General features: G+C 32.8%; 2 protein-coding genes across 4 annotated transcripts; both read left to right on the top strand.

Annotated features, from left to right (window-relative positions):
* The first annotated feature begins 532 nt into the window (after positions 1-532).
* On the top strand, positions 533-11155 carry LOC127735465 (basement membrane-specific heparan sulfate proteoglycan core protein-like). Its single transcript, XM_052245631.1, has 5 exons — positions 533-732; positions 4292-4401; positions 6093-6303; positions 9345-9425; positions 10511-11155. Exons 1-5 carry the CDS (start codon positions 684-686, stop codon positions 10615-10617), a joined length of 558 nt encoding a protein of 185 aa, XP_052101591.1. The 5' UTR covers positions 533-683; the 3' UTR covers positions 10618-11155.
* Positions 11156-17638: 6483 nt separating this feature from the next.
* Positions 17639-26262, top strand: LOC127735464 (leucine-rich repeats and immunoglobulin-like domains protein 1). Of its 3 annotated transcripts, none has more exons than XM_052245629.1 (5): positions 17652-17828; positions 21072-21121; positions 23503-23722; positions 24987-25268; positions 26084-26262. In XM_052245629.1, exons 1-5 carry the CDS (start codon positions 17792-17794, stop codon positions 26107-26109), a joined length of 615 nt encoding a protein of 204 aa, XP_052101589.1. In that variant the 5' UTR covers positions 17652-17791; the 3' UTR covers positions 26110-26262. The 3 variants fall into 3 exon arrangements, with proteins under 3 accessions (XP_052101590.1, XP_052101589.1, XP_052101588.1); XM_052245628.1 differs by having other exon boundaries at positions 17654-17828; positions 21072-21187; XM_052245630.1 differs by lacking the exon at positions 24987-25268 and having other exon boundaries at positions 17639-17828; positions 21072-21187.
* The last annotated feature ends 1606 nt before the right edge of the window (positions 26263-27868 follow it).

The raw sequence follows: 27868 nt of genomic DNA, 5'->3' as shown, positions 1-27868 counted from the left end.
CTATTGACCTTTGGGTGATGTTATTTGAAAAAGCATAATAACTGAAAAATTGTCTTATGATACCTTCTCCCTTGAGGTTCTTATAAAAAATATTCATCATATCACGGAGTAAAAACAAACACATATAAGTCAAAAATTGAATGGTATAATGAAAGGGAATAAGCTTTTTTGAAATAGAAAAGGAGCTGAAAATTTGTAAATGATCTTAGCTTAAGTCAGTTGCTTCGTCATATCGTGTTACCGAATTTGACCTTCTGTGTAACCTTATTTAATATGCAATATTTCTTGTCGTGATTGGCGGATAAACTGTAAACGCTTTAAACCCCGTAACTTCTACTGTTCATGTCTTCTTCCAACTGTCAATGACAGATTATAATATAAATTGCATAAATCTGAATCATTATTTTCATTTGAATACTTTTGATTGCTGGTTCTATCATTATATTATTATGGTAATTTTTATAATTATCATAATGATCATTTTTTGTGGAATTCAACATGACATTTATTCGTGTTTATAACTCCATTTATATCTATTAGATCACTTAGGACTAGCCTAATTCATACAGCAATATATAATATACATCATCGAAGAACGACTTTATACTTTTACGTATTTGTTGCTAAAGAACTGAATTCAAATATTTAACAAAAGAACCATAGCAAAAGACAACTAATGTGTAATGGAATTCAATATACTAGGAATAATTACATTTGAACTTCTTATGACAGGTATGCATTCATAATGGGTATAAATTATTAGGTTCTCAAACATTGTAAAAGAGATGCAAAAGATACTAGAGGGACAATCAAACGCATTAGTCAAAACGACCTGATAATGCCATGGCAAAAAACGAAGAGCAACGAAAAGACAAACAACAGTATTCAACACACAACATAGAAAACTAAAAACTGGGAAACAGGAACCCAACCAAAACTCAGGGGTGATCTTATGTGCTCCGAAGGGGTAGTCAGATCCTGCTCCACATGTGACATCCGTCATGTTGCTCTTGTAAGTTAAAATCCGGCGATAAGTCTAATTTGGCAGGTCCTATTCGAGAAAAAAGAGGACGTGATTGTGGTAACGACAATTGGAACATATCTGTCTCATCTGTGAAAAAGATATTCCAGAAAGGCCAACCAACTCGTAAAGGCGTCCATAAAATTTTCGAATAGATGATTTCAACTTCACCACTTGGAATTCTTGGTCTGAGAGCTTTTTTGTAAGCAGCAACTCACTATCAAGGAAATTATAATAGGACATGCAATCTATGGAATATCGTATCAACTGGGAGATGTATACTCCACATAAGGGTGCTGGAATGCTGAAATCATCTCTTTTGTCGTAAAACTGTGTTCTCTACCGACCCTCATTATTAATTTCTATATGTAAGTCAAGATATAAGGCAGACTTGACAGTATCTGATGTATCCTTTATTTCAAGTTCGATGGAATAGATGCTTTCAGCATAGATACCAAACTTTAAATTAGTTAGTGAGAGGACAGTGTCTATATAGCGGAACGTGATGTTAAATGATAATTCTAGCTTCTTTTTACTATTCCTTAGAAGCTCCTGTATGAAGTCTGCCTTATATGAATAAAGGAACAAGTAGGCTACAAGAGGAGCACAGTTGGTTCTCATTGGAATGTCGATTGTTTGTTGATACACGTTCTCTAAACGTAACAAATATGTTGTCAATCAAGAAAACAAGCATCACTAAGTCAGGGATTTCGTCACCATAAATTACTTAAAAAACTTTTACTAAATTCTTTCATACATACAAAGAGTTGATTAGTAAATTTGGCTGTACCTGTAGAAAACTTATTAAAAACGGTATTTCACATCCTAAATTTTACGGTAATATTGTACTAAAAGCGCGGAAACACACATCCACGTTCATTTTCTATATAGAGATTACTTTATCTATATATAACATTATACATATTTATTAAAAGGTTAAATCTTAACTATCCTACTGCCTGTCGATACTTTTATTTTGGCATTGCACAAGTCATGTCTGCTTTGACTGTCCATGACGTTAAAACAATAAATCCCTGGGATGTGTTTTAGTTGATTTTAGTCTCTGATTTTTTATTATTTATTATTTTTGTCTTTTAACTAGCTTTCAGTAACTGCGAGTACTCTCAAATCGTACTTTCGTGTTAACTTGACCTGTTGATACAATTTGTAATGCATTTTTGTCATTTAATGTTTACTTATTTTGTGTTATATCTCGTCTCACTATTTTTAATATATACCACCTTTGATAAGTATTATGTTTGACGATAAATTTTCACTTCTGTTCTGGTACTATGAACAACAAATTTATTTATTTTGTAAAAAATATTTCCGTATTCCATGTACTCCTTACAACAAAATTATTTTTATTTAACTGTGTACGTTATTTTATTTAACAGCATTTGGTCCAAGGTTATAGTTGTCTTTCTGATATAGTTTTGCATCTCACCCCCCTTTTTTATTAGTTTTGCATTTACATTGTGCCATAGATCAAATTTATTCGTTCAGTGTATGTTTACTTGTCTTTGTTAATATGTCTTTTGATTGAGTTAAGCCATTTAAATTGATATTTCATAGTGTGTCTTTCTATGTTGTGATGTTACACTATTGTTTCAGGTTAGGGTGAAGGTTAACACCAGTTAAAACGTTTAAACCCGCTGCATTTGTTTGCACCTGTCATGAGTCAGGAACCTGTTGTTCAGTGGTTGTCGTTTGTTGATGTGGTTCATAAGTGTTTCTCGTTTCTCGTTTTTTATATAGATTATCTATCCCAAATTCATGCATTTAATTTTGATGTTATATTTGTTATTCTCGTCGGATTTTGTCAAATGTCTTTACGTCTTTTCTGTTATATTCGTGTGTTATGGTAAAGATAAGTAATCACCCCTTTATTTATTATATTTTAGTTTGGTTCAACGAAATTTATACGATATATATATGGTTTACAGTTTGATTCAGAAGAAACATCGACATAGCTAGATCATACAATTAATTATCTAATTACTACCACAATTTGATATAAATAAGTATTGTAATTTTCATTGTTATTAATGAATGTAATGTCAGTATTACAAATCTAATCTTGAATCAATCCTAATCCTATCTTATTTTTGTGAAATATTTTTACAAATTCAAATGTGACGTCACTTTGTGTGTTTTTTTAGAATTTCAAATGTGACGTCACTTTGTGCGTTGAGGCTTTGGCTAACTCGGCTGTGTATTTTTATGTGTTGGATTAAGTTCTTTTATGTAATGTATCCGTTTTTATTCTGTAGTTAGTCCCCACTTCGGTTTTATCATGTATATCTATTATATAGTCATTTTATAAAATTTACTGTTTGCAAAATTATAAATTATTCTAAATAATAAGGATGTTCTTGTCCCAGGCAGAAAACCCTGGCCGTGTTAGGCGCAACTTTTTGGAAGTTTTGGTCCTCGGTGCTCTTCAGCTTTGTACTTGTTTTGGCTTACAAACTTTTTTCATCTAAGTGTCACTGGTTGGTCTTGTGTGGACGAGACGCACGTCTGGTGTATTGAATTTCAAGCCTATTACCTTTGTTAGCTATTATTCATGTGTTTCTTTGTCCTATATGTTCTCCCATTTATTTGTATTGTGGTCCTGTCATGTGATGTTGTCGTTTTGGTGTTGTGTTTGACGTTGCCATAAAAGCGGGGGGTTTGGCATGCCACAAAACCAGGTTCAACCCACCATTTTTTTCTTAAAATGTCCTGTACCAAGTCAGGAAAATGGCCATTGTTATATTATAGTTCGTTTCTGTGCGTGTTACATTTTAATGTTGTGTTTTTGTTGTGTCGTTGTTCTCCTCTTATATTTGATGCGTTTCGCTCAGTTTTAGTTTGTAACCCGGATTTGTTTTTATCTCTATCGATTTATGAGTTTCGAACAGCGGTATACTACTGTTGCCTTTATTTAGACCATTGGTTTTCCTGTTTGAATGGTTTTACACTAGTCATTTTTGTGACCCTTTATATCTTGCTGTTCGGTGTGAGCCAAGGCTCCGTGTTGAAGGCCGTACTTTGACCTATAATGGTTTACTTTTACACATTGTGACTTGGATGGAGCGTTGTCTCATTGGCACTCATACCACATCTTCTTATATCTATTATCAACTTGTCAGTTTTTTATTGAATCAGAGTATTTTTTTAAGAAATACGAACTATCCCTTCCTTAAGAAAAGATACTTGTATCTACGTTGGCCATTCTTTTTTATAAAACATAGCAAGGTAAAAATATTTAATTAATGTTTTAAGCTATCAGAGGTGCACCAACAAGTTTCCATATTCCTATTACCAATGTATCATCTACTGCTGGAGACACAGCATCGTTGCGTTGTTCTGTTATTTCATTAGACATAAAAACCGTAAGTATGACATATGTTTTAAATTGTTTTAACAGGTTTTCAGAGTATGTGTAAGTGTATCTTTGTTTTCAGGATGAATTTGGTAATTAATTATGAACTTATACTTTAACCTAGAAAAAGACAAAGAATACTCCCTCAACCAAAACATAAAAACTTAAGATTGATGACCACATATCTAACGAAAAAACGGGAATGAACTCAGATGGAATCTAAGGATAAATAGAAGCATATGTTTATAAAATATTAATATACGTTGATCATTCGTTTTCAAATATTTGTAAAGACGAAAGAAAAAAAGAACCGAATTGCAACAATGTCAAACTAAATATATCAATTCTGCTATAAATACTAATAGAAAGTTTATTATCACAACTTTTGACTGAATAGTAAATCTCGATTAATTTTTCAAGTTTGAGTTTTTTTATCAATTTTCAATCAATTATGTATTCAAAAGCTCTATAGTTATGCTGTTCAAATTTCAGACAGCTACACTGCAATCCGCAAACTTGAGGCGAGGAGCCAAATGTGAAAGTCACAATTTAAACTTTTTTGCACATAGTCTAATTAAAAGAATGCTTACAACGTTCAAAATTGACGAAGTTGTGAATCTGATAATATATTTGATTACATATGACCAGAAACTAACATTTTCCTCGCAACAACAATTAAGTAAAAATGGGAGTGACACTTTTTTAACCTCCCAAATTTTTATCATATTTTTTTAGTGTTTTTCTTTAATCTTTTCGACATCATCTAAAACAGGAATGCTGTTAATTTCAGATCATTTTGAGCATTTTCTACAAAGATATGAGCCCTCAAAGTTTGACACCTATTAATCTCAAAAATGTTGTTGCAAAACTTTTTTTGAGTAGTATAATTATAAGCTTGCCGTTTATTTTTGCTGTTTTCTTTGTTTTCTTCAGCTAATTGTCATTGATTAGACCTCGGTTGTCAATTCAATTCATTTACACATTACTCAGTCTTTGGTTTCTATGTTGTGTTTTGTGTACTGTGGTTTGTCTGTTTGTCTTTTTTTCTTTTTTAGCCATGGCGTTGTCAGCTTATTTTCGACTTATGAGTTTAGTTGTCCCTTTGGTATCCTTTGCCTTTTTTCACCATTTGTCTTTTTGAAACGATTAAATGTATGACAAAACAACATTGAACACTATTTCAATACTTTTTTGGTATTTTATGTTGTTGTTTTTGATGACCGTTTATGCTTACCCCATCTCTCGAGTAATTTATGTAAACTAATTACTCATTACGTGATGAGAAAGAGCAAGTACCAATCATTTCGTTTAGACAAACGAACGTCATCATATGGCAGAATTTTTCAGTACTTTGCTAATTTGTATAGTGGCCATATTGACTTATATTGTCAACTTCAATTTTTTTCGGCCATTATGGTTTAAGCAATTGAAGTGTAATCATAGTATACGTGTTATATGATCTAAATTCGTGAAAATGCAGATACAATATACAAATACATAAACAAGACGAGATTGTTCATTATTTATTCACATTTAAGGAAACACTTTGAAACCTTTCCTAGTAAATAACCTTTATCGCATCTATTTTCTTGACTTTTTTTTGAAAAATCGTTTAAATACCTGATGATTTATTGTTTCCGATTACGTAAGCATACAAATAAAAACAACGGTTAAGTACATTCTTATACCTTCGATTTTAAGGTTACATGGAGACGAATAATCAATACCTACATGTATCCGTTAACTGTTGGCCGGAATGTGTATTCAACAGATTCACGATTAACTGTTAAAGCAAAACACGGATGGACTTTAGTTATTAAAGATGTCACCCAAGATGATGAAGGAGAATACGAGTGTCAAGCTAGTTCTAAAGGGAGTAACTTAAAAGGACGTGTTTTACTTAAGGTGAAAGGTAATAGAAAAAAATTGTTATATACTAATAAAGTGAATATGCGAAAATAAGAAAAATAAAATACGGAAATGTGTACACACCATACGACGGAGCAGAGGGAAAACTACTGTTGAGAAATGGAAAGTTGACAGTTGTCAAGTTGAAATCATCAGATTAACCATATATTCTAGTTTGAAGTCGTCCGTCTGTGCCAATATCGAGGAAAAGATCAAGATATGAAGCAGACCTTACACTTTCGGCAGTATTCTTAATATCAAGTTCACTGGGTAATATAAGCACTAATTGAAATTATTATTAGCTGAAAAGACATTATCAATGCATGATGCTTTTTCTTTTTGTCTTGGAGAATGCTCTGTATGAATTCTGCTTCATATGAGTACAATAAACAAATACTTCAGTATTGGTGCACAATTCATAACAATAGGCATACCGATTGTCTGTTGAAATATGAATCCAACAAACTCAACAAATATGTTATCGATCAAAAAGTCAGCATTTTGATCATCTTAGGTTTGACTGCTTTAAGAATCAGTTAAGTTTTTACAAAGCGAGGTTTTTCATGGCCCAAACAAAGGAATTTGTATCTACGTTTCCCATTTTGAAAGAAAGCTCTGTTTAATGAGACAACGTAGTCACTCTTTCAAATCAACATAGGGATAGTAGTGTAAAGCGTAGAAAAATTAAAGGTTTTGATATTACTGCAAATTTGAATCGATTGTAATTGAATGTTTTATAGTGGATCTTTCAAATTTTTAAGAATCAACATCCGATCGACACCACTGGTTGAATATACATCATCATAATATTTCTGAAGGCTATCTTTTGTTGTAGTAAGAATGGAGGTAGGTTTCGATAGATGTTTTGTCGAGTATCTTAACGACAACATATCGTTCTTCAAAACGATTTTTGTGAAGTTTAAGTTCCCAGGATAAAGACGGGAGGTAATCATCGTCCCTTTTTATTTTAATACTGATATATAAGGACGGATTTGTGTGATTTTCTAAATTCTCCTCTTTCATGAATGATGTAGAAGTATATGTGGGAATCCCAGTTTTGCTGGTCATTCTTTTTTTTTATTGAGACGATGCCAATGTCTCCAGTTATAGCATGACTAGCGGGACTATATTTGAATGGGGACGATGCACAAATGCAATTTGGATGTTTGTATTTAACACCCCCTTTTAAAATAACAGGCCGACTATATAGGTGTCGGTTTTAGGTTTAAATATACAATTTTTAGTTTAATAATACTTTAATACGATAAAATCGTTACCTTGAAATAGTAGAATTTTATAATGGCGTCATAAATAAAATACCTAACAGCATTACCAATATCAGGGTCGTTTCCGTTTGTCAATGTTGTACTCTTCCAGCAAAAATTATGCGAAAACGTCGTATTTTGTTGGTAAACCTGTTGTCATGTTGATTTGTCTACTGTTATGAGAACATAATCCTCATTTTCCCAATTACATAAGAATATGTTTTTTTTATTCGACAATATATTTGTTGATTTTGGAGAATTGATATTTCAACAGACAGTCGGTATTCCAATTGTACTAATTGTGCACCCCTTCTAATCGACTTGTTTTTGTACTCGTATGAAGCAGAATTCATCAGAACCTTCTTAAAGACAAAACGAAAAAGCACCTTGCACCTTGCAAAATTCTTTAATTTTACTTTCAGATATATTGTCCTATCAATGAATAACCCATATTTCAGTCAGTACTTGCATCTCATATATCCCAGTGAATTTGAAATTAAGGATACTACTGATACTAGAAGGACTGCTTCATACCTTGATCTTTTCCTCAATATTGATACAGATGGACGACTTCACACTTAAATCTATGACAAACGGGATGATTTCAACTTCCCAATTATCAATTTCCCATTTCTCAGCAGTAACATACCCTCTGCTCCGTCGTGTTTACATATCTCAATTGATACGTTATGCTCGTGCATGTTCACACTATACGGACTTTATATACAGGAGTGTGCTCCTTACACAGAAACTGCTCCAACCGAGTTATGAGGAGGAAAGATTAAAAATAACACTCCGTTAATTTTATGGACACCATCACAAATTGGTTGATCTATACGATCTGTCTGTGTCTAAACTAACTAATGACATTTTTACCACGTCTTAGATTGTGGTTTAACCTCTATGTCATCTGTCTTCTAAGTACCGAACGTGACCTATTCCCGAATATGACTGTTTTGCCGAGTGTGAATTTGCATTCATGTATTTATTTATGTTGTTTCTGTTGTGGTTTCGGTCAGATATTGTGTTATGTCCTATCGTTTCTGGTTTGAATTCTGTATTTTCGGTACATTTCACATATGTCTTATTTGTCAGTATAGTCGAGTTAATTTCCATGGATAAAGTATTGTGTTAGTCCAAATACGTATGACGTCGTCACAGCATTTATTTAAAATAGCCTTTCAATACCGTCATAGTCATGATAATTGTTTGGACTAGTATTGTGAAAATAATTGTATGAAGATTATATATTCGTTACAAAAATACGTCACTGTTTGTAATGTCCTGTGCTGTCGTTAATGGAAGATGTTCGTTGTTATTCTGCGGTTTACATGTTGTAACGACTATTATATTATTTATTTGTGCCTTTCTCTATGCTGAGTGTTCTTGCGTTTGCTTGTGCTGTATTTCTGTCACGTAGTGTTGTCATTTTAGCGACATTTTTTAAAATTGCCATATAAGCGGGGGGTTTGGCTAGCCATAAAACCAGGTTTAACCCACCATATTTTTGTTAAAATGTCCTGTACCAAGTCAGGAATATGGCAATTGTTATCAAATAGTTCGTTTCTATGTATATTGTTTTTGTTGCACTTCAGTGTTTCTGTTGTTCCGCTGTTTTCCTCTTATAGTTGATGTGTTTCCATCGGTTTTAGTTTGTAACCCTGATTTGTTTTCTCTTAATCGATTTATGACTTTTGAACAGCTGTATACTACTGTTGCCTTTATTTAGTCTTTCTTTCTACTAGCACCTTCTCTGAAAAAAAAGTATTTTTTGTTAAAGAAAATCATCGTTTCGCAAAGAAGCCATCTGATGTTGCAGTCAAAAAGGGGAAATCTGGTCGATTGGATCCTACTGTTTTAGGTAAGTATCTGTTTCTCAAAAATGTAAAGTAAAGATCATACGATATTTATTGATATTTTATTCATTATAAGTGTATTTGCTCGACAATTGAAATAAACCTTAGGTTATAACTTCTATAGATAAAAAATTAAAACAACACGTTATTAATGGCATGCGTCCGACGCGCTTTTCTGGATTTACCTTCATCAGGAACGATAAATGTCGAATATTTAAAAGACAATGATGGATAAGAATCGAAACAGTTGTAGAACTATATGACCAAAAAGTACCTTAAAAATAGCCAATTTCATCTAAGGTCAACCCTGCCTGAAGGAGTTGAAACCTTAGATAATATTTTCCTTATGTTCTGTCTGTTCTATATTAGTATATGTTGCTTTGATGCTAACAAATATTTAAAGTAGTTCCATGAATAAAACAAGTGTTCTGCACACTGAAATATTACATATTACTATCTTACTTATTGGCATTTACTATAATTTTATAATCAATATGGTAAAAAATGTATCCAGTGTGTTTATTTGCATATGATAAATAAAGGGATTCAGATTGTATACTTTCTGAAGTGTGATTGTTTTAGTTAATTTAGACGATTATGAGTGAGTATAGTTGTCCTCTGAGAAAAAGCAGGATTATTTGTCTTTTCCGTGTTTAAAATTTTAAGTAACATGAAAAAAATATCAGCTTCAAAGGGTGCCACACAAGGAGCAAGATCTGTTTGCCCTTCCGAAGCACTTGAGATGTCCCCAGTTTTGCTGGGATTCTTTATGCTCAGTGTTGTATAGACTGTTGTTAGATTTTTGCCATGGTTTTGTCAGTTTGTTTTTCAACTTATGAGTTTGAATATCCATTTGGTTTCTCGGGGGATCTTTTATATATTTTTTTATATTATTTTTTATTTATCTTTGTAATTTTTTCGGGGTGTTGATTTTGTTTAATTTTTTTCATGTTTTTTTAATATGATGTTTTTATGAGGAAACCATAATTATACAATATTGTGAAAACTATGAATAATTAAATACATAGGTAATACAAGAATGAACAAGGTCTCTTTGTATACTTATTTGAAGTACCAATTTGAATTGTAGGTGCAGAATCAAGACAGAAAGTTGTCATATCGGACTCTTGTAGATGTTTTATAGACATACTATGCATAATGGCATTGGTCGTGCATCATATTTTAAACAATCTATGATTTACATAATTCTTTTAACAACAAGTGTGCTTTCAGAATTTTCCTTGACTGTTATCATTTTTATCAGTGAACAAAATATATCAATAGATTTTCAAGTTTATTTGATAATTACAATCAAAGAAAAGTAATTTCGTCGATCTTACTTTACTGTTTCGAATAAATTTATCATTCAAAGCGCCTTCACGCAGACGTTTGGTCAATGCAGCATAGAATTTTCAACATAGTAATACTTTTTTTTCTATTTAGAGGTAACTTCCTAATTAACCTTTTGTTCATTAAGAAGTTTAAAATGGTTTCACTGTTTGCTCGTTTATAGTGCATATTATCTATAAAGGAGCTTAGAACATAATTATATTTTAGTTTTACTATTGCAATTGTGGATTATGTAAATGTTGATTTTAAAGACTTCTAAAATTTGTAAAACTTTACTTAATTTGATTTTAGACTTTTGACAATAAGCTCAAGTCATTTCTTTTATGATGATATGTTGTAGACTATTTGTCTATTTTCAGTGAATGATAAACAGTAAATTTTGTTATTATTTGTTTTCTTCGTTACAGATTGTTCAAATCTGTCGTGCTGACCGTATCAAAAAACAAAACTAGAAAAAGATTGAACTTCAAATGTTACAGTTTAGAACATTGAAAAAAAAAGATATTGGAGAACAAAAAGAAATTGATCAATAGAAAAACAAATTATGTTTAGTGTACATGCTAAAGAAACAAAACTTCAAAACTTGTATATATACAATGGAAGAATGGTTTATTTCTTAGTACGAAACCAGTATTTTGTCGCTTAAATACATTTAGTTCTCCCTTATAAACCAAAAGGTGATGACATCTTTTTTTTACGAGCTAACACTTAGTTGCTGTAATTATTAAGTTATTTCAGTAGTAAAGCCAGAAAAAGATGATGAAACATTAAAGTCCTTTTTTTGGATGAATGTTTTATAAATATTTTTTTAATAAGATGCCCCGAATATTTAGAGAAATTAACGGATATTATAACGTTATGAAGTCATAATATAATATTCTTTAATTATGAAAGATTTTCCTTGTATATTTGCTTTAAGCAAACATTCAAGCACTTTGAAGAAGTAGCAAATATTTAAACAAAATGTATTATCCTTTTTCTACCATTTTTCCTAAATTTAAAGTTGTTGGACATTTTTCTAATGTTCGCTTTTTTTGCCACTCCTTGTGACCATGATATGTTATTGAATATCACGTGATTATTGCTTATATTTAATCTTGTATTATGCTACCTACATTTTCAGCATATGTTGTGCCAAATAAGGGCATTCATAATTCAACTCCACTACCGGACTTTTTCTATAGCACTTATAGTTCAAATTGTTATTGTTCAATATAAAATTGAGAATGGAAATGGGGAATGTGTCAAAGAGACAACAACCCGACCATAGAGCAGACAACAGCCGAAGGCCACCAATGGGTCTTTAATGCAGCGAGAAACTCCCGCACCCGGAGAGTTTCTCGCTGTATTGTGACATGGCTAAACTGGGAAAAGATAAACAAACAAACAACAGCACATAAAAAGATATTTATAACATACTATATCAAAAACTTATGGACTCTTGTATTCTTGTACATTCGATAATAAATCACATGTATAGTTTCATATGCATTACAAAATGATTAACATAAAGAGATCAACAAAACTTTTGGGGAAAAATTGCAGCTCAGGAGAGTTTGATAATGTTTTTATTGTCATATAAAATCATTTGAACAAGATAAAAGGTCCATAAGCGAAACAGTAACTAAGATGTGAACAAGTACAGGTCAGCGAACGGCTATAAAAAATGCAACTCTTTATAAATACATTAAAGTTATATAGTATACTCAAGCATTCAATCATCATAGCAATCCAACGTTGACTTCCATAGCCTGAATAGAACACACTTTGGTACATCCTTAGCTGATTAGATTGTATAAGATCTGATTTTGCAACTCTCTGAGACAAAGTTTTCAAGGGAATAGTTAAAAAAAAGAATACAGTGACATAAAATAATAAGAAGTGAACATTTTAAAATGTTTAAAAGAGAAACGAAAGATACAAAAGGGACGAAAAATAAACTGACAACGCCATGGCTAAAATGGAAAAAGATAAACAGACAAACAACAGCACATTAAAACACAACATAGAAACCGAAAGACTGAACAACACGAACCCCACCAAAAACCGGGGTAGATCTCAGGTGCTCCGAAAGGGTAAGCAGATCCTGCTCCACATGTGGCACCCGTCGTGTTGCTCATATTAGTACACACCCGGAGATAAGTCTAATTCGATAGGTTACATTCGAGGAAAGGGGTACGGGATTGTAGTTAAGACAATTGGAACATATCCGTTGTCATCTGTGAAAAGGATATTCCATAACGCTCAACCAACTTTAAGTGACCATAAGAGTATTTTTTGACCATATGCGGATACTCATAAGCGGTCATCTCAGTACCAGAATCTATGACAAACGAGACGATTTTTATTTTGAAAGTATCAATTTCTCCCGCCTTAGTAGCAATAAACCAACTTCACCTGCATATGGGATATACATTTCCCAACTCATTCGGTATTCAAGAATGAGTTGGGAAATGTATATTCAAGAGCTTGCAGCAGCTACTCAGACTTTAAAAAACGTCACCAGTGTCTGAGCAGAAAGTTGATGAACCAGGGTTATGCCAAAGATCGTCTCGTCCTTTTTTCTAAAAAAAGTTCATCGGAAGATACCAAGACCTTGATGATAAATATTCCGTATCAACTTCACAAATAATACATGATGGTGTTGGAGTATAGATTCTAGGTCCTGACATTTTTATCATCTTAATTACGTGTTATAGTGTCCTTTTATTTGTCTTTGTAAATTATTAACCTTTACTGTTTAGTCCTTTTTTGGTAAAATCCTTTTGGCGTGTATCGGTACTTATACATCCTGTCATTGTGTTATTGTGCTATGGTCATTTTTAGCATCCTGTACTTCATTTTTGCTTATGTGCTTTGTCTATATGCCATTTTGATTTTCTCTGTTGACATATTTGTTTGTTTTATAGTCATTAAGATTATAAAACAATGTTGAATGCTGTACCCCTATTTTTGACAATTTAACCTATTATGTCTGTTTATTTTGCTCACACATTGTTGTAAATACAATGGAATTTTATGCGACTGTCATACAAGTGAGAGGTTTAGCTAGCTTTACAACCAGGTTTAATCCACCATTTTCTCAATAAGGAAATGACTGTACCAAGTCATGAATATGACAGTTATTTTCCATTCGTTTGGTGTGTTTGAGCTTTTGATTTTGCCATTTTATAAGGGACTTTCCGTTTTGAATTTTCCTTGGAGTTCGGTATATTTGTTATTTTACTTTTTATCTTGCCTTCGCTAGAGTTTATTTAAATCGCATTTATCCTGTCGACTTTTTGGTCCGTAAATGAAACCATAGGTGTTTGGGGCATGGACCTTTTTTTTCTTAGTGTTTAAATTGTTATTTCAGAAACAAAACTTCTTCTCATTTCTCCTTATTTTTAATTTACCAATGTCAATGAAAGATAGTATGAATAAGAGCAAGAACACATTAAATAACTAAAAACAATTAGAAATACTTAGAGCATGTAGCATATATGGTCGGACCATATGAGAATGTATGCATATGGTCATGACCATACGCATATGGTCCAAATATTCCTATGTTTAGGAACATATCCATATTAGAACGAGAGACTACTATTTTAAATGAAAAAGCCAAAAAAAATGAAGAAAAATGATTAATCCGTGTGTGTATATATAAAATGCAGAATTTATCTGTAATCAATACTTAACGAAAACATATTACTACAAATTCATTTTACACATTGATAGGTTTTCTACCTACATGAGTGTACTTATAAAATAATAAGTCCAAGAATAAATTGATGAAAAAAAACCAACGAGTGACAAGGCCTCAGCTGGCCCCTAAATAAAATTGTGTATTGATTCAGTGAAAATGGACGTCACACTAAACTCCAAACCATATAAATGAACTAAAATTAAAAAATATACAAGACTAACAAAGGCCGGAGGCTCCTGACTTGGGACAGGCTCAAAAATGCGGCGGGGTTAAACATGTTTTGTGAGATCTCAACCCTCCCCCTATACCTCTAGCCAATGTACAAAAAAAAAACACATAGCAATACGCACAGTAAAACTCAGTTCAAAAGAAGTCCAAGTCCGATGTCAGAATAGGTAACAAAAGAAACTAAGCAAAATGACGAAAACCAAGAAAAATTGAAAACGGAAAGCACCTTATATTATCAAACCGCAAAATCAAAAGAATGGAAAACAATTGTCATATTCCTGAATTGGTACAGGCATTTCCTTATGTAGAAAATGGTGGAGTAAACCGGGCTTTATAGTTAGCTAAACCTCTCACTTGTATGACAGTTGCAAAGCATTTCCATTATATTCGTTTTATCATCGAACACCATTCTCGGTGTAAGTATACGTAGCACTAAAGTTAACAAAAAATGTTACGTTGATAGATAGACAACTTAATGTGATGAATTGTTAAAGAGAGGCGAAAGATACCAAAGGGACATTCGTACTCAAAGGTCGAAAATAAACTGACAACGCCACGGCAAAAATAGAAAAGACTAAAAGATAAAAAAAAAAAAACAACACACAAAACACAACATAGAAAACTATAGACTGAGCATCACAAATCCCATCAAAAACCGGTGGGTGATCTCAGGTTCTTTGGTAGGGTAATCAGATCCTGCTCAACGTATAGAACCCGTCGTGTTGCTCATGTAAGTACAAACCCGGTGTCTAAATCGGTAGGTCACATTCGGGAAAAGAAGGACGGGATTGTGATTACGACGATTTGAACATATCCGTTCAAATCCGAACAACGAACTCATAATGGCGTCCGTCAAAATAGAAGATTTCAACTTCCCGACTTGGAACTCTTGATTTATTAGCTTCCTTGTGAGCAGCAACCCTCTATTTGAGGAAATTATGATAGGAAACGCAAGCCCTGGAATATCGTATCAACTGGGAGATATATACTCCATATGCAGGCACTGCTGGAATGTTGCTACATAGAAATTGTGAAGCTGAAATCATCTCTTTTGTCGTAAATTAATGTACTTAGCCGACCCTCTATGTCAATTTCTAGAAGTTAGTCAAGATATGAGGCAAACTGTATCTGTTGTATCGTTTATTTCAAGTTCGATAATGGGATAGATGCGTTCAACATAGTCAACAAATTCCCGAATGTGACCTACCGATTTAGACTTATTACCAGATTTGTACTGATATGAGCAACACGGCGGTTTCCATACGTTGAATAGGATCTGCTTACCCTACCGAAGAACTTGAGATCACCCCCGGTTTTTGATAGGATTTGTGTTGCTTAGTCTTGTGTTTTGTGTGTTGTTGTTTATCTTTTAGTCTTTGTCTTTTTTTTTTGCCGTGGCGTTGTCAGTTTAATTTCGACCTTTGAGTTTGAATGTCCCTTTGGTATCTTTCGCCTCTTTTTAAAAGTTCATCACATTAAGTCATCCATTTATCAACGTAAAATGTCATGTTCACTTTTGTGCTACATGTACTTACATCGTGAAAATGGTGTTCAATGATAAATCAAATATAATGGAATTCTATGCGATTGTCATACAAGGTTTAGCTAGTATAAAGCCCATTTTACTCCACCATTTTCTACATAAGGAAATGCCTGTACCAAGTCAAGAATATGACAGTTGTTTTCCATTCGTTTGAGCTTTTGATTTTGTCATTTGATAAGGGACTTGCCGTTTTGAATCTTTCTTGGAAGTTCGGTATTTTTGGGGTTTTTTTTTTTACTTTTTTCGAGTATTTGACAAAAAACAGAGTTATCTAGATATAAAAACGGTAATCAAAGATAAGAAAACATCATGGTCAATGAAAAGTAAGAACAGACATACAACATTGAAGATGATAGAACATTGTGCAATTCAAATTTGAAAAACGAGACAGTGTACTTTGATAAGGTACGTGTCTCCTACTATGCCACCATTCGCCATTCGAATCGAAACACATACAAAATATTGCTTATTGGAACTGGACACAAGCGGTAAATTTACAGATCAGATGGCTAATCTGGCATGTTTAGATTTTAGATCACGAAATCTTGTCGCTTGTGAGTCAATACACAACGTATAGGACAACCAATTCGTGGTGGTGACCGGAAAACTTGTGAAGTATAGAATTCAGTCGTTCTTGTTCATAACCTCGCAGGCGTATTTTTGCATTCTCGGCACACCTATGTTAATGAAATCCGTTTAAAGTTAACATGGCTCTCGTAACTTTTCAATTGAGATATGTAAAAGCCATACAATGGGGCAGATGGTATGCCAATACTGAGAAATTGGAAGTTGACAAAGGAGATATTGAAATTGTTAATTTTACGTAGGTCGTCAATTTCAATGGCAAGATCGAGATACGAATTGCACATTCTAGATTCGGGAGTATCTCCAATGTTAGGATCGAGCGAATGTATGAGTTTCAGCATTTTTATGAAATTAGGGAACGACCATTTAACTTCAAAGGAGGAGGGGGTATGGTTTTTTCCTAAAAATATATTCTGATCCCCAATTTGATGAAAAAAAATAGTGTGGTCAAGCAGATAAAAAAAAAATATTCTGAATCCAGATTTTCCCCATACCTTATAGTGTTTTGAAAATTTTGAAAAAAATAGTTTGATTGATAGCGTCGAAAAACTAAAAACAAATGTTGGCGTTTGCGCGAAAATAAATTTCTGACACAGACAAAGAACCATAACCCCCCCCCCCCCCTCCCCCCTCGAAGTTAAATGGTTGCTCCCTTATGATTACTACTATGATCTTTGTCATTATCATTATAATTTGTCAGTGAATTTTAAATGACATTTAAAATGATATTTTATTACAAATAAACGAGGCTCAGCAATGATATATCCTGCTTGTTAAATCAATTACACAATTGTTCTATTTTAAACATCGCATTTACAGACATTATTTCAACGGTTAAAGTTGTTGTAAAAAAATTTTAGCCGAAGAGTTATCTATCATATATGTTATATTCCATTTTTTTATTTCTGCGCAATTTATGTTACGAGTAAAGAGAGATTGAAAATAAAAGCGACCACAACTTTTAAAAATTGTGCAGTATGGAAGGGTTTATCATGCTTTACCTTTCAGTGACAGGTATGAAATTACTATTATATCAATATTTTGATTCTTATCTTTGTTAAAGGTTCGTCATATTCAACTATTTCTTTTTTAAGATTTACAATCAGTTATTTCAAATATAGCAAAATGCAGCCTATTGTTTATTGTCGTTTATTTCATATACGGATTATTATCTAAAACGTTAGAGTTTAAAATGGAGTGTTGAGGATTTCTTTTGACTCTTAGATATATACTTCATATTTGTGCATATATATATTGAAGCATACCGAACATAAAAAAAAAACATTTATAAATTTCGTGCATCCGAAAAGCTTTTCTAAATTTTCTTCATCAGAATCGCTCAAACCTAAGCATTTGAAACATCTCTTTTTATGCATGTCTAGTTCTCTGAGAAATGAACCAATTAACAAAAAGGTAAAAAGTAAAGTTAAAAGTATAAAAAATATATGGATAGATTACAATATGTTGCCGAAAAGTATAAAAAAAAACATATGGGTAAACGAAAAATACAAGTAAATGTGTAGAAGAAACATTTAAAGATGTATGGGTAAATGAAATTTTAAGATATCGCATATTCTTATACAATCAACATTTGGAAGAAATCATCATTGTTTCATCTGCTTCAATTGTTTTCACCATCATCTCTTTTTGTCAGATTTTTTGTACTTTATGGTGGAAGCTTCAGTCCCCTTTTGCATATAATAACAACATATTTGTAACGTTTGGAGGACTTGTTTTTCAACAAACAATCGGCATTCCAATGGGAACCAACAGTGCTCCTCTTCTTGTCGACTTGTTCCTTTATTCATATGAGGCTGACTTCATACAGGAGTTTCTTAAGAGGAAGTTGGCACTCTCCTTTAACTTCCCTTTCCGCTTTAGCTGATGTTCTCTCACTACATAACTCAAAGTTTGGTGACTATGTTGAACGCATCTATCCAATTGAACTTGAGATGAAGGATACAACAGATACAGTTAAGTCAGCTTCATTATTTTACTTACATCTAGAAATTGACAATGAGGGTCGGTTGAAAACAAAACTTTACGACAAAAGAGTTGATTTCAGCTTCCAAATTGTGAACTTTCCATTTCTAAGTAGCAACATTCCAGTAGCGCCCGCATATGGAGTATATATATCCTACTTGATACGATATTCCAGGACTTGCATATCCTTTCATGATTCCTTGATAGAGGGTTAATGCTCACAAGGAAGCTATTAAACCAAGGGTTTCAAGTGTTACGAACGCCATCATCACTTGGTTGCAATTGACCATTATGGAATATCTGTTTCATTTTTTTGCATTATTATCATTATTATAATATAATTATTTGCATTATATTTGATAAAAGTTAATTCCATAGACCTTCAGTTTTACCGAAATTCAAAAATTATCTCAAAGGCAAAGGACACCAATTATCATGTCTTTAATTTAATGAAAAAAACGTCTAGGATTGTTATTTTCGTGAAGGATTCGTGTCTGACAATTTAGTATTAGAAATAATCAAAGGTGATTCTGTTCTATGTTTTTAGAAAAGCACATTGGACGCACGGAATTAAAGTGTTATATTGATTTCAAGCTTTTAATTTTATTTCACTTCCTACTGACAGTTAGCTTATAAAAATTCACAAAATTACATGTCGTTACCTGAACACTGATCAAAGATATAAAGCTGACAATTTAGACTGCCAGAAGCACGTGTCGTCTTCACACACTCATCAGTGATGCGAAAATCAAACTGTTAGGTTTGAGCGTTCCTTATGAAGATAAATCTAAAATGAGCTTCGGACGCTCGAAATTTAAACATAGTTTTTTTTCATTTTTTTTTTTCATTTCAAGGCACAATCAATTAAGAAGGTAAAGAGCATTGAAACCAAACATACAAAAACGTTGTTTCAAATCTGGCCTGGCAATCAATTCCTGGTAATAGAAAACCTAAGAGTTCTCAAATGACTAACATTTTGAACAGTGGATGTACTTAAAATGACTACGTGTCCATGTTTACATTGGTGTACTGACTATACTAAGATGGTGAAACCATCATGCCAATCCTCACCTGGTTGTGGTACGATACGTAAGAAATACCAGGCTTATATTTTAGTATTCCAGACACGAGTCATCAGTTGCGCTTGAATCATAAATGTTAAAGGGCAAACTTTTTACAAATTTAAAACATTTTTAATAAGTTTTTGATTTTCAAATATTGTTTGCCTCAAACATCTCTGCAGACATTTGTTGTCGAATCTGATGTAGTAAAACTGGTACAGTTAATGTTATTGAAGAGCATAATAAAGTATACATTTAAATAAAAAGTTTAGAGATGTTAGAGGCATGTTACAGTTCATACTTACATATAAAAGAGAGGCGGAACATACCAAAGGAATAGTCTAACTTAAAAAGTCGAAAACTGACAATGCTATGGCAAAAACGAAAAACGACCAAAGACAAACAACAAACAACAGTCTACAAACCACGACATAGAAATCTAAAGAATGAGCAACACGAACCCCAGCTAAAACAGGGTGATCTCAGGTACTCCGGAAGGGTGAGTAGATCCTGCTCCACATGTGACACCCGTCGTTTTACTGTCATAAGTTATTTTGATAAGTTATATCATGTTATTAGACATCCCGCAATAACGGATTGGTAACTGACTCTTAACTAACCCTAAGATATCACCAACTTCGGAAATCATCGGTCATGTAAAATTGTTTACCCGAAAACTGACCGAATAAGAAATTTTGAATTTAAACAACGTTTTCCGGGACAAGGGATAGACAAAACTGTTGCTGGTAGAAACAACAAAGACATTTAAAAATTCAAAAGCACAAATACAATACCGAAAACTAAAGCAAGGCAGCACGAATCCCTTTTAAACAAATCTAAGGGGCTCTCTGGTGATCCGGAAGAGTTTGCAGATCCTGTTCCACATGTGGCACTCGTCGTGTTGCTCAGTATAGTACAAGACCGATGAAAGTCGTATCAAGTAGATCAAATTCAAGGAAAAGAGGACGCGTTTGCATCAATTGGAACATATCTGTCGTCATCTATGAAACAGATAATCGATAACGGTCAACCTCCTCATGATGGTGTTCGTAAGAAGTGTGAGGAAAGTTCACAATGGGGGAGTTGAAATCATCTCTTTTTTCGTAAACTTTTGTTGTTTTTTAATGCAATTTCTAGATGTACATCAATACATGAGATATAAACGTTGCTTTCTATTACTATAAACTTGATCAATTTATTTCAACTTTTACAGTTTCAGCGATACGTGTCCCTATTCCTGTTATTGAACCTTCAACAAATGAGGCATATGTTTCTGAGGGAGACACAGCCACATTGGTTTGTTCTGTTAAGTGGCTGGGCACAAAAACTGTAAGATGTGGTATTGTAAACGTTTCAAAACTATTAACTCATCAAAACGTTAATTATTAGATTTTGGCGTGGTAAAAGGCCGAACAATCTCTTAAATATCAAATATTTTTTTTACAAATTAATGTTATACTTGTCACTTTTCATATAAGATAAAATTTGCACAAATGCTAAAATTGTGAAGATTTCAGTAATTTTGCACGACTAATGATGTAAGTTAGTACATGTGCATTGTATTGTCAAAAACAGCCCATATTTATATAACAAAAGTATTCTACTTTCCAATGAATAGCTAAAAGTATACATTTTCAACAAATTTGTAAAATGCTATATTTTGGGGCCAAAAAGGGGTCTTACCGAGCCTACTCCTTTAAAATATATACACATGTTGTTTTGTTTTCTTGGGGGTTCCTCATCTTGCCATGTTTCCGATGATAAACTTTTTGATATCTCTAGATTTATGTATGAGTGTTATGTTTTGTTCATATGGTAACCCGGACTTTCTTTTTATATCGTTCTAAAACTTCAAGCATTATCCTTGTTTGGCTCTAAACCTTGTTAAACATTTTATTTGTATTTACTTAATTCGCATGTAAAGTTGACTATTTCATGGTTTGCCTATTCCAATTATTTTAGTTTTTTCCTATTGCCACTATAAAATCTTCGTAACTACAATGTACTTTGCTAATTCATAGTTTACTGACGGACGGCATATTGCTAATTCATAGTTTACTGACGGACGGCATATAAAAAGTATATCTTTTATTTAGATAAAGATACTGGTGTGATCGTATAAATTGTTTTTGTAAAATGAAATAATTTAAATATTTGGTGCGTCCGAAACGCATTTCTGGACTTACCTTTACCGGAAACGTTCAAACAAAATGACATCCTGCAAACTTTTATGTTTAAAAGAATAAATCGCAAAATTAATCAATTTGAAATAGTGGTTGACCTTTCATATTGTAAATATGAATATTTTTATAGAAATATGTGATAATTAATTGTTTACAAACGATGAACATGTATAATACGTATTGAAATTAAATAATATGTTATGATAAGCTAAATGACGTTAAATTGATTCCACGTGGCGTGATACTGCTTTCGTCTCACTAGATGAGTTCACTCGATTTTTTGTGTTTAGGGTTTACTTTCAGATTCAAAAGGTATTTACGCTAACGTTTACTTTTGAAGATTTGTAAAAATCAGAATTAGATACTGGACTTTTTTTTTTATATCTGCTCTCCATGAAAAAAGGGAAGTTACCTGTTTCATTTTCACAATAAACACAGCATTCAGTTCTATAAAGAAGATAACTAGTATCTAGTTTGAAACAATGCATATTTATCATTGATTTGCTCTGCTACGTGGATCAAGTTTCATAGATGAACCACTCTTTATAGTTGCATATATATTTGTCAGTTTAACGAAATTTGTTTTATTTGAAAGTCAGATACAAAGGTATAAGTATATTTTGCTTGAACACATTCCAACTTTTGAAAGCAAGTTAGCATTATATTCTTCAATAAACAAGACATGTATTTATGTAAATGAACCGTTTGCAGAATATAGACTAGACTACAAACATGCATCTTATAACGACGACATTGTGAAAAGTACATCAATAGATAAAAACAGTGATGTCATTTGTATGTCTACATGATTGCTGTCATTGCTATTAAGACAGGCGGAATATTTCAAAGGGATATTCAAACTCATAAGTCGAAAACGAACTGACATGGCAAACAAAAAACGAAAAATTAAGAAAAGACAAACAACAGTCTACAAAATACAATAAAGAAAAATAACAACTGAGCAACAGGAACCACATTAAGCTGTATAAGTTATTTTTGCTAGAACACATTACAATTTTTGCATTTGCAAAAAATACACTAGACCACAAATATACTTATAAAGTCTATCAAAATTACCCAAATTATTTTTGCAAAGAATTCCACTCAAACCAGTGCTAGGGGCCGTCTTAAACTTGCAGTGAGGTAAGAATTTTTGCTCCGTGTTGAAGGGCTCGCTGTGACTTTGAGATGAAGAACAGCAATAAAAGCGCTGTTCCTTTGCTTTTAGTGTGTTTTTATTTTGCTGTGCATGTACTGATTTTGTGTCATGGCTGGATACCCCATATCCTTTGTTTTTCTATTGCTATGAAGATCACTCCATAAAAAATACACATAGATCATTCAATTAACTTCTGTGTCTTTTGTTGTCTAAGGGTTGCTGTCTCATTACTATTGACCCCCAAATCTTCTTTACTTATATGACATCAAAAATAAGTTTTAAGCACATATATCAATATGCAGGTTATCTGGAGACGTATTTCTGATGTCCATCCATTAACCATTGGACAATATGTGTTCACTTCTGATTCACGTATATCAATTCAACATGCAACAGGAACAAACGATTGGAATTTGATTATTACGGATGTCAAACCAGGTGATGCAGGAGAATACGAATGTCAAGTTAGTGCTAAGAATACAGTTAGAAGAATGGTTTTACTTAACGTGAATGCCGTTAATGGTAATTACAATGAATTGATATAGTGTTATGAGTTTCACAAGCCCATAACATAATAGTGATGATTTTAGATATTATCAATCAGTTGTAAAATTTGTCTTTAATATTTTCCAATAGTCCTACAGCTTTATGCATATATTTATTTAGAATCAATAAATGTTCTCCTTTAGATTTCGATAGTTCCTTAAATGACAATCCGAAATGAAACTGATAGTATACCAAAACTCAGAGTATATATTCATTTTGGAAAGGTGAACGAAAATGTTTCGTATGAAAAGAAAACTGTATAAGAAGGTGCAAACATTGCAAAAACAATAATATTGATTTACTGACTGATTAAATAATACTATGTATATTTTTTATTATAAATAATTTACGTATATAGTTTTGCTTCGGAAATTCTCATTTTTAAGAAAGAAATTGTCTTTCTGTAGTTGAGATTAGTATTAATTTATTTAACCAAAACAATCAGAGCAATTCATGTTTAACCACCATGTTTAAAATAGTTTGTATATGATTAAAGTTATAATCAATTATTTGTTTAAAAAAACACCCGCAACTCACAAGATAAATGATCCGTGCCTTTTTCCACTCATGCGGGGACAGCAAAATTTAACGTTTTGAACAAGATAGGCCGGCCAATATCTAATCATTTTGGCCGTTTTAGTAAATATAAAGTATTGCACACAATGCACAGGTACACATGGTTTTCACAGGACGGACAATATCTAAACAGGAAATGAAGAACCCTCGCGCAATGCATCAATATTTCATGCAATTTTTAAAACTTGCACTCGGGTCTTCCTGTTTCAGTTTGAGCTTATGTCAGATCATGTTGTGTAACAAAGATTGTACAACTGTTCACTATAAACAACTAGCACATTGGAAGTAAAATTGCTTTGTTACCTGAAATGTTATATACACTTTTCTAGTAAGATTAGTTGTAAAGTTGAGGACGGTGATTCATGTATGACCAGAGTAGTGACTGTTATGTTAATTTGGTCCAAAGTTATCTATAATTATGTTCTCATTCGTTCCTCAACCGAACATAAAGTATTTAATCCTTAAACCACAACACTTAGACTATGATAGTACATAAAAAAAACATATCATTATGGCATCAGCTCGCCAGTTGTGCAGCTAAATTTATTAAATCTATTTAACAAACATATAAAGAGTTAGATGTGGTGTATACCGAAGGGAAAACAACACCGTCTACATTATGTGGAAGGAAAACTAATTCCAAAGGATTGACGTATTTTTACAGAAAACATTCGTTTTATCAAGAAACCATCTGACGTCTGGGTGGAAAAAGGAAAATTTGCTAGATTTGAATGTTCTGCTACTGGTCGATCAAGTCCGATCATTTCATGGTCAAAAGATGGTGTAGATGATTTTCCTGCTGCACAAGAAAGGCGAATGTATACGATAGTTGATAGTGATGACTTTTTTATTCTTGGTGTAACTATAAATGATGCGGGGGTATACACATGTACAGCAACAACTGTAGATGGATCTATCAGCACTGACGTTAATCTCATTGTTTTAAGCAAGTATCCCTTATACTGAATTTTAGTATCAAGTTCATACGAAATATTAGCTTTAAATAATATCAATTAGAAGAGATATTGGACGTTCGTCCGTGTGATAGCATCCCCACGCCACAAAATTGAACAAGCAAAAGACATGTAAGAGTTCCGCATTCAGTCCTCAACAAATAATCACGTGTAAAGCTCTATAAAAAGGAGGGAGTTTAATTGGCCTTGCCAAAAACGATTTCCATTACTAAAAGAAGAAAACAACTTAATTATTGATAAATAATAGAAGACAATTATTGACAACGTTCCTAATCTATGATTGAATGTTGACCTTTCATTCAAAAGCACATATGTTTATACTTTCATTTTGCTTTTGCCTGCATACGAATGTTTACTTGATAATTTGTAAATATCTTTCAAGCTACTGACATGGTACAAGCACTTTGAAACAAAAGTCACGAGTTAACGTGACAAAATTTTTAAATAGGAAAAAATATCGCAAAAAAGAGACTGTAATTACAGATTTGATTTAATTCAAAATTATTAATATTTTTGGGAAGAAATTGCTCCAACAATAATCAAAGTCATTAGATTCATCACTGAAATATTTCATAAGGTTTCATTCAGATCCAAAGTTGCAAAACAGGAAGCGCGTGTTCTTTATTATTACATAACAGTTAAAATAATTCATCTGTAACAGTTATGAAAATTGTCGGAAAATTACCATAAAAACTTTTAAAAAATCAGTATTGTCCATTCTCTGATTCTTTTTTACAGCTATATTGATAATAAATTTTACTATTATTGTTGTTCTATTATGTTGTAGATGTTGAAGATGCAAGTTCATCATAGAAAGCAGAACCGGGCCTAACTAGAATTGTTTCATTAACAGACGCCAGACACATACTTTTGCATTTCCAGCTCTATTCATATTAGAAATGCAACCTTACCACCGTAGTTTTGGCAATAAGTCTGTTTTTAGTAAATAAAATCATTTATCCTATCCAGACATTGTCAGTTTTATCTTAAAAAAATAAACTGGTGAGTGATGTTAGAATTATACTTAAAAGAAAAGTAGAATCAGTTTTTTCCTCTTCAATTAGTATTTTATCGATTACCATTTTTTAGTGGGATTGGAAAATGAAAAAAAAATAATGAATTTGGTGGGCCTGGAGCACTTTCCTGGACATTACCTTCATCAGGGACGCTCTATAAACCCCAAAAATTGAAAGCCAAGGGTATATAAGTACCTCGACACGTGTAGCGCTATATATGACCATAAGGGAACTTAAAGAATATCCAAACCCATCCATGGTAATGGGAATCGTGTTGCTTATCTTTAGTTTTCACCAAGTTCATTTGTTGTCTTATCTTTTCGCTTGTATGTATTTGGACATGATGTTGTCTTTCTGTTACCAGCATCTCGCTTACAAACACTCCATGGTATTTTTTTTTAAATGCTTTCCATGTTCAAATTGTTTTTACATGTACGAAGAATTTTCAATACTGCTATAATGATATTAACGGTACCAATTTTACTGCACCAGATGGGCATTTCGACAATTAATGTGTCTTCAGTGATGTTTTTGGGTCAGACATAAGCCATGAATCTAAAATGCACTGGATGTCGTTGGGGTTTTCTTTCAAAGTTGTTTACATTTTGTAACACCAGTGCCTTTTAAAGTTTACTATACGGTATGGGTGTTTGCGCATTGTGAAAGGTCGTGGATTGACCTGTAAGTGTTCACGTGTATAGAGAGTTGTCTCACTGGCAACCATAATCTTATTCATTTATACTGATATGTTAATAACTCTTTTATAACGAATACAGTGTCAATGTTAACAGGAGGAGGCGAAGGGACCGGTCCTTACGTGTTGTGGAGAATGTGTGGTTGCAGTACTTTTTTACAAATTTTCTCTGCCGTCCTGCTAACTTAGTTTTTCGGTGTGCCCCTCCCGATTTTTTAAAATCCTAGATCCGCCACTTAATTGTCTCGCTCCCATTTTCACAATTTTACATACAAAGTATCAATTGTAAGTTAGGCAGCAGAATTATTCAACTAGCCATTCGTAAATTTTGGTATAGACTCTTCTGCAACTGATCTTCTTTAACGAGATGAATTGAGTTAATTCCCTTACGCTATATAACGATTGCAACACACGGCGTCGATCCGCAGTATTATCGTATATATAAAAACATCGTACTTCATTTTTTTTCATGTTCTTTTAATTTCATCTTAAATATGTTTGCTGAACTGTGGGGTAGATCAGAACACATCCAACGCGTTGTATTAGCGACGTTGCAAATAATAAGGAGGCATTTATCATGCATTTTGATTGGTTACCTTGACAGGGTATGTGAACTCTGTGAGCTCATATAACCTGTGAACAAAAGCAAAGATAGAATGGTAATTAATGTTGAGATCAGGACACTCCAGTATAATATAATTGTTATTCGGGTATTGGATTATATACCATGTCAGTAATCTATATGCACTTCGCCTGGCGGCTAAGGAGATATAAAACACTGACAGGGAATATGAGCCCAGATCCCCTCTGAATATCTAAAATAACGTATTATACACATTTTTGCAGTAAATTTGAAGGTTGC

Source organism: Mytilus californianus, unplaced genomic scaffold, assembly GCF_021869535.1.
Source record: "Mytilus californianus isolate M0D057914Y unplaced genomic scaffold, xbMytCali1.0.p SCAF_3, whole genome shotgun sequence".
Classification (NCBI taxonomy): Eukaryota; Metazoa; Mollusca; class Bivalvia; order Mytilida; family Mytilidae; genus Mytilus; species Mytilus californianus.
Note: the sequence above shows the minus strand (reverse complement) of the source record. Positions and strands in the feature narration are given on the sequence as shown.

Coding starts and splice junctions, on each gene's coding strand:
- LOC127735465 (XM_052245631.1), top strand. CDS start 684: ATGGAATTCAATATACTAGGAATAATTACATTTGAACTTCTTATGACA. Junction 733..4,291: donor ATTTGAACTTCTTATGACAG/GTATGCATTCAT, acceptor TAATGTTTTAAG/CTATCAGAGGTGCACCAACA. Junction 6,304..9,344: donor TGTTTTACTTAAGGTGAAAG/GTAATAGAAAAA, acceptor TTTTTGTTAAAG/AAAATCATCGTTTCGCAAAG.
- LOC127735464 (XM_052245628.1), top strand. CDS start 17,792: ATGGAAGGGTTTATCATGCTTTACCTTTCAGTGACAG. Junction 21,188..23,502: donor AGTGGCTGGGCACAAAAACT/GTAAGATGTGGT, acceptor ATCAATATGCAG/GTTATCTGGAGACGTATTTC. Junction 23,723..24,986: donor TAACGTGAATGCCGTTAATG/GTAATTACAATG, acceptor GTATTTTTACAG/AAAACATTCGTTTTATCAAG.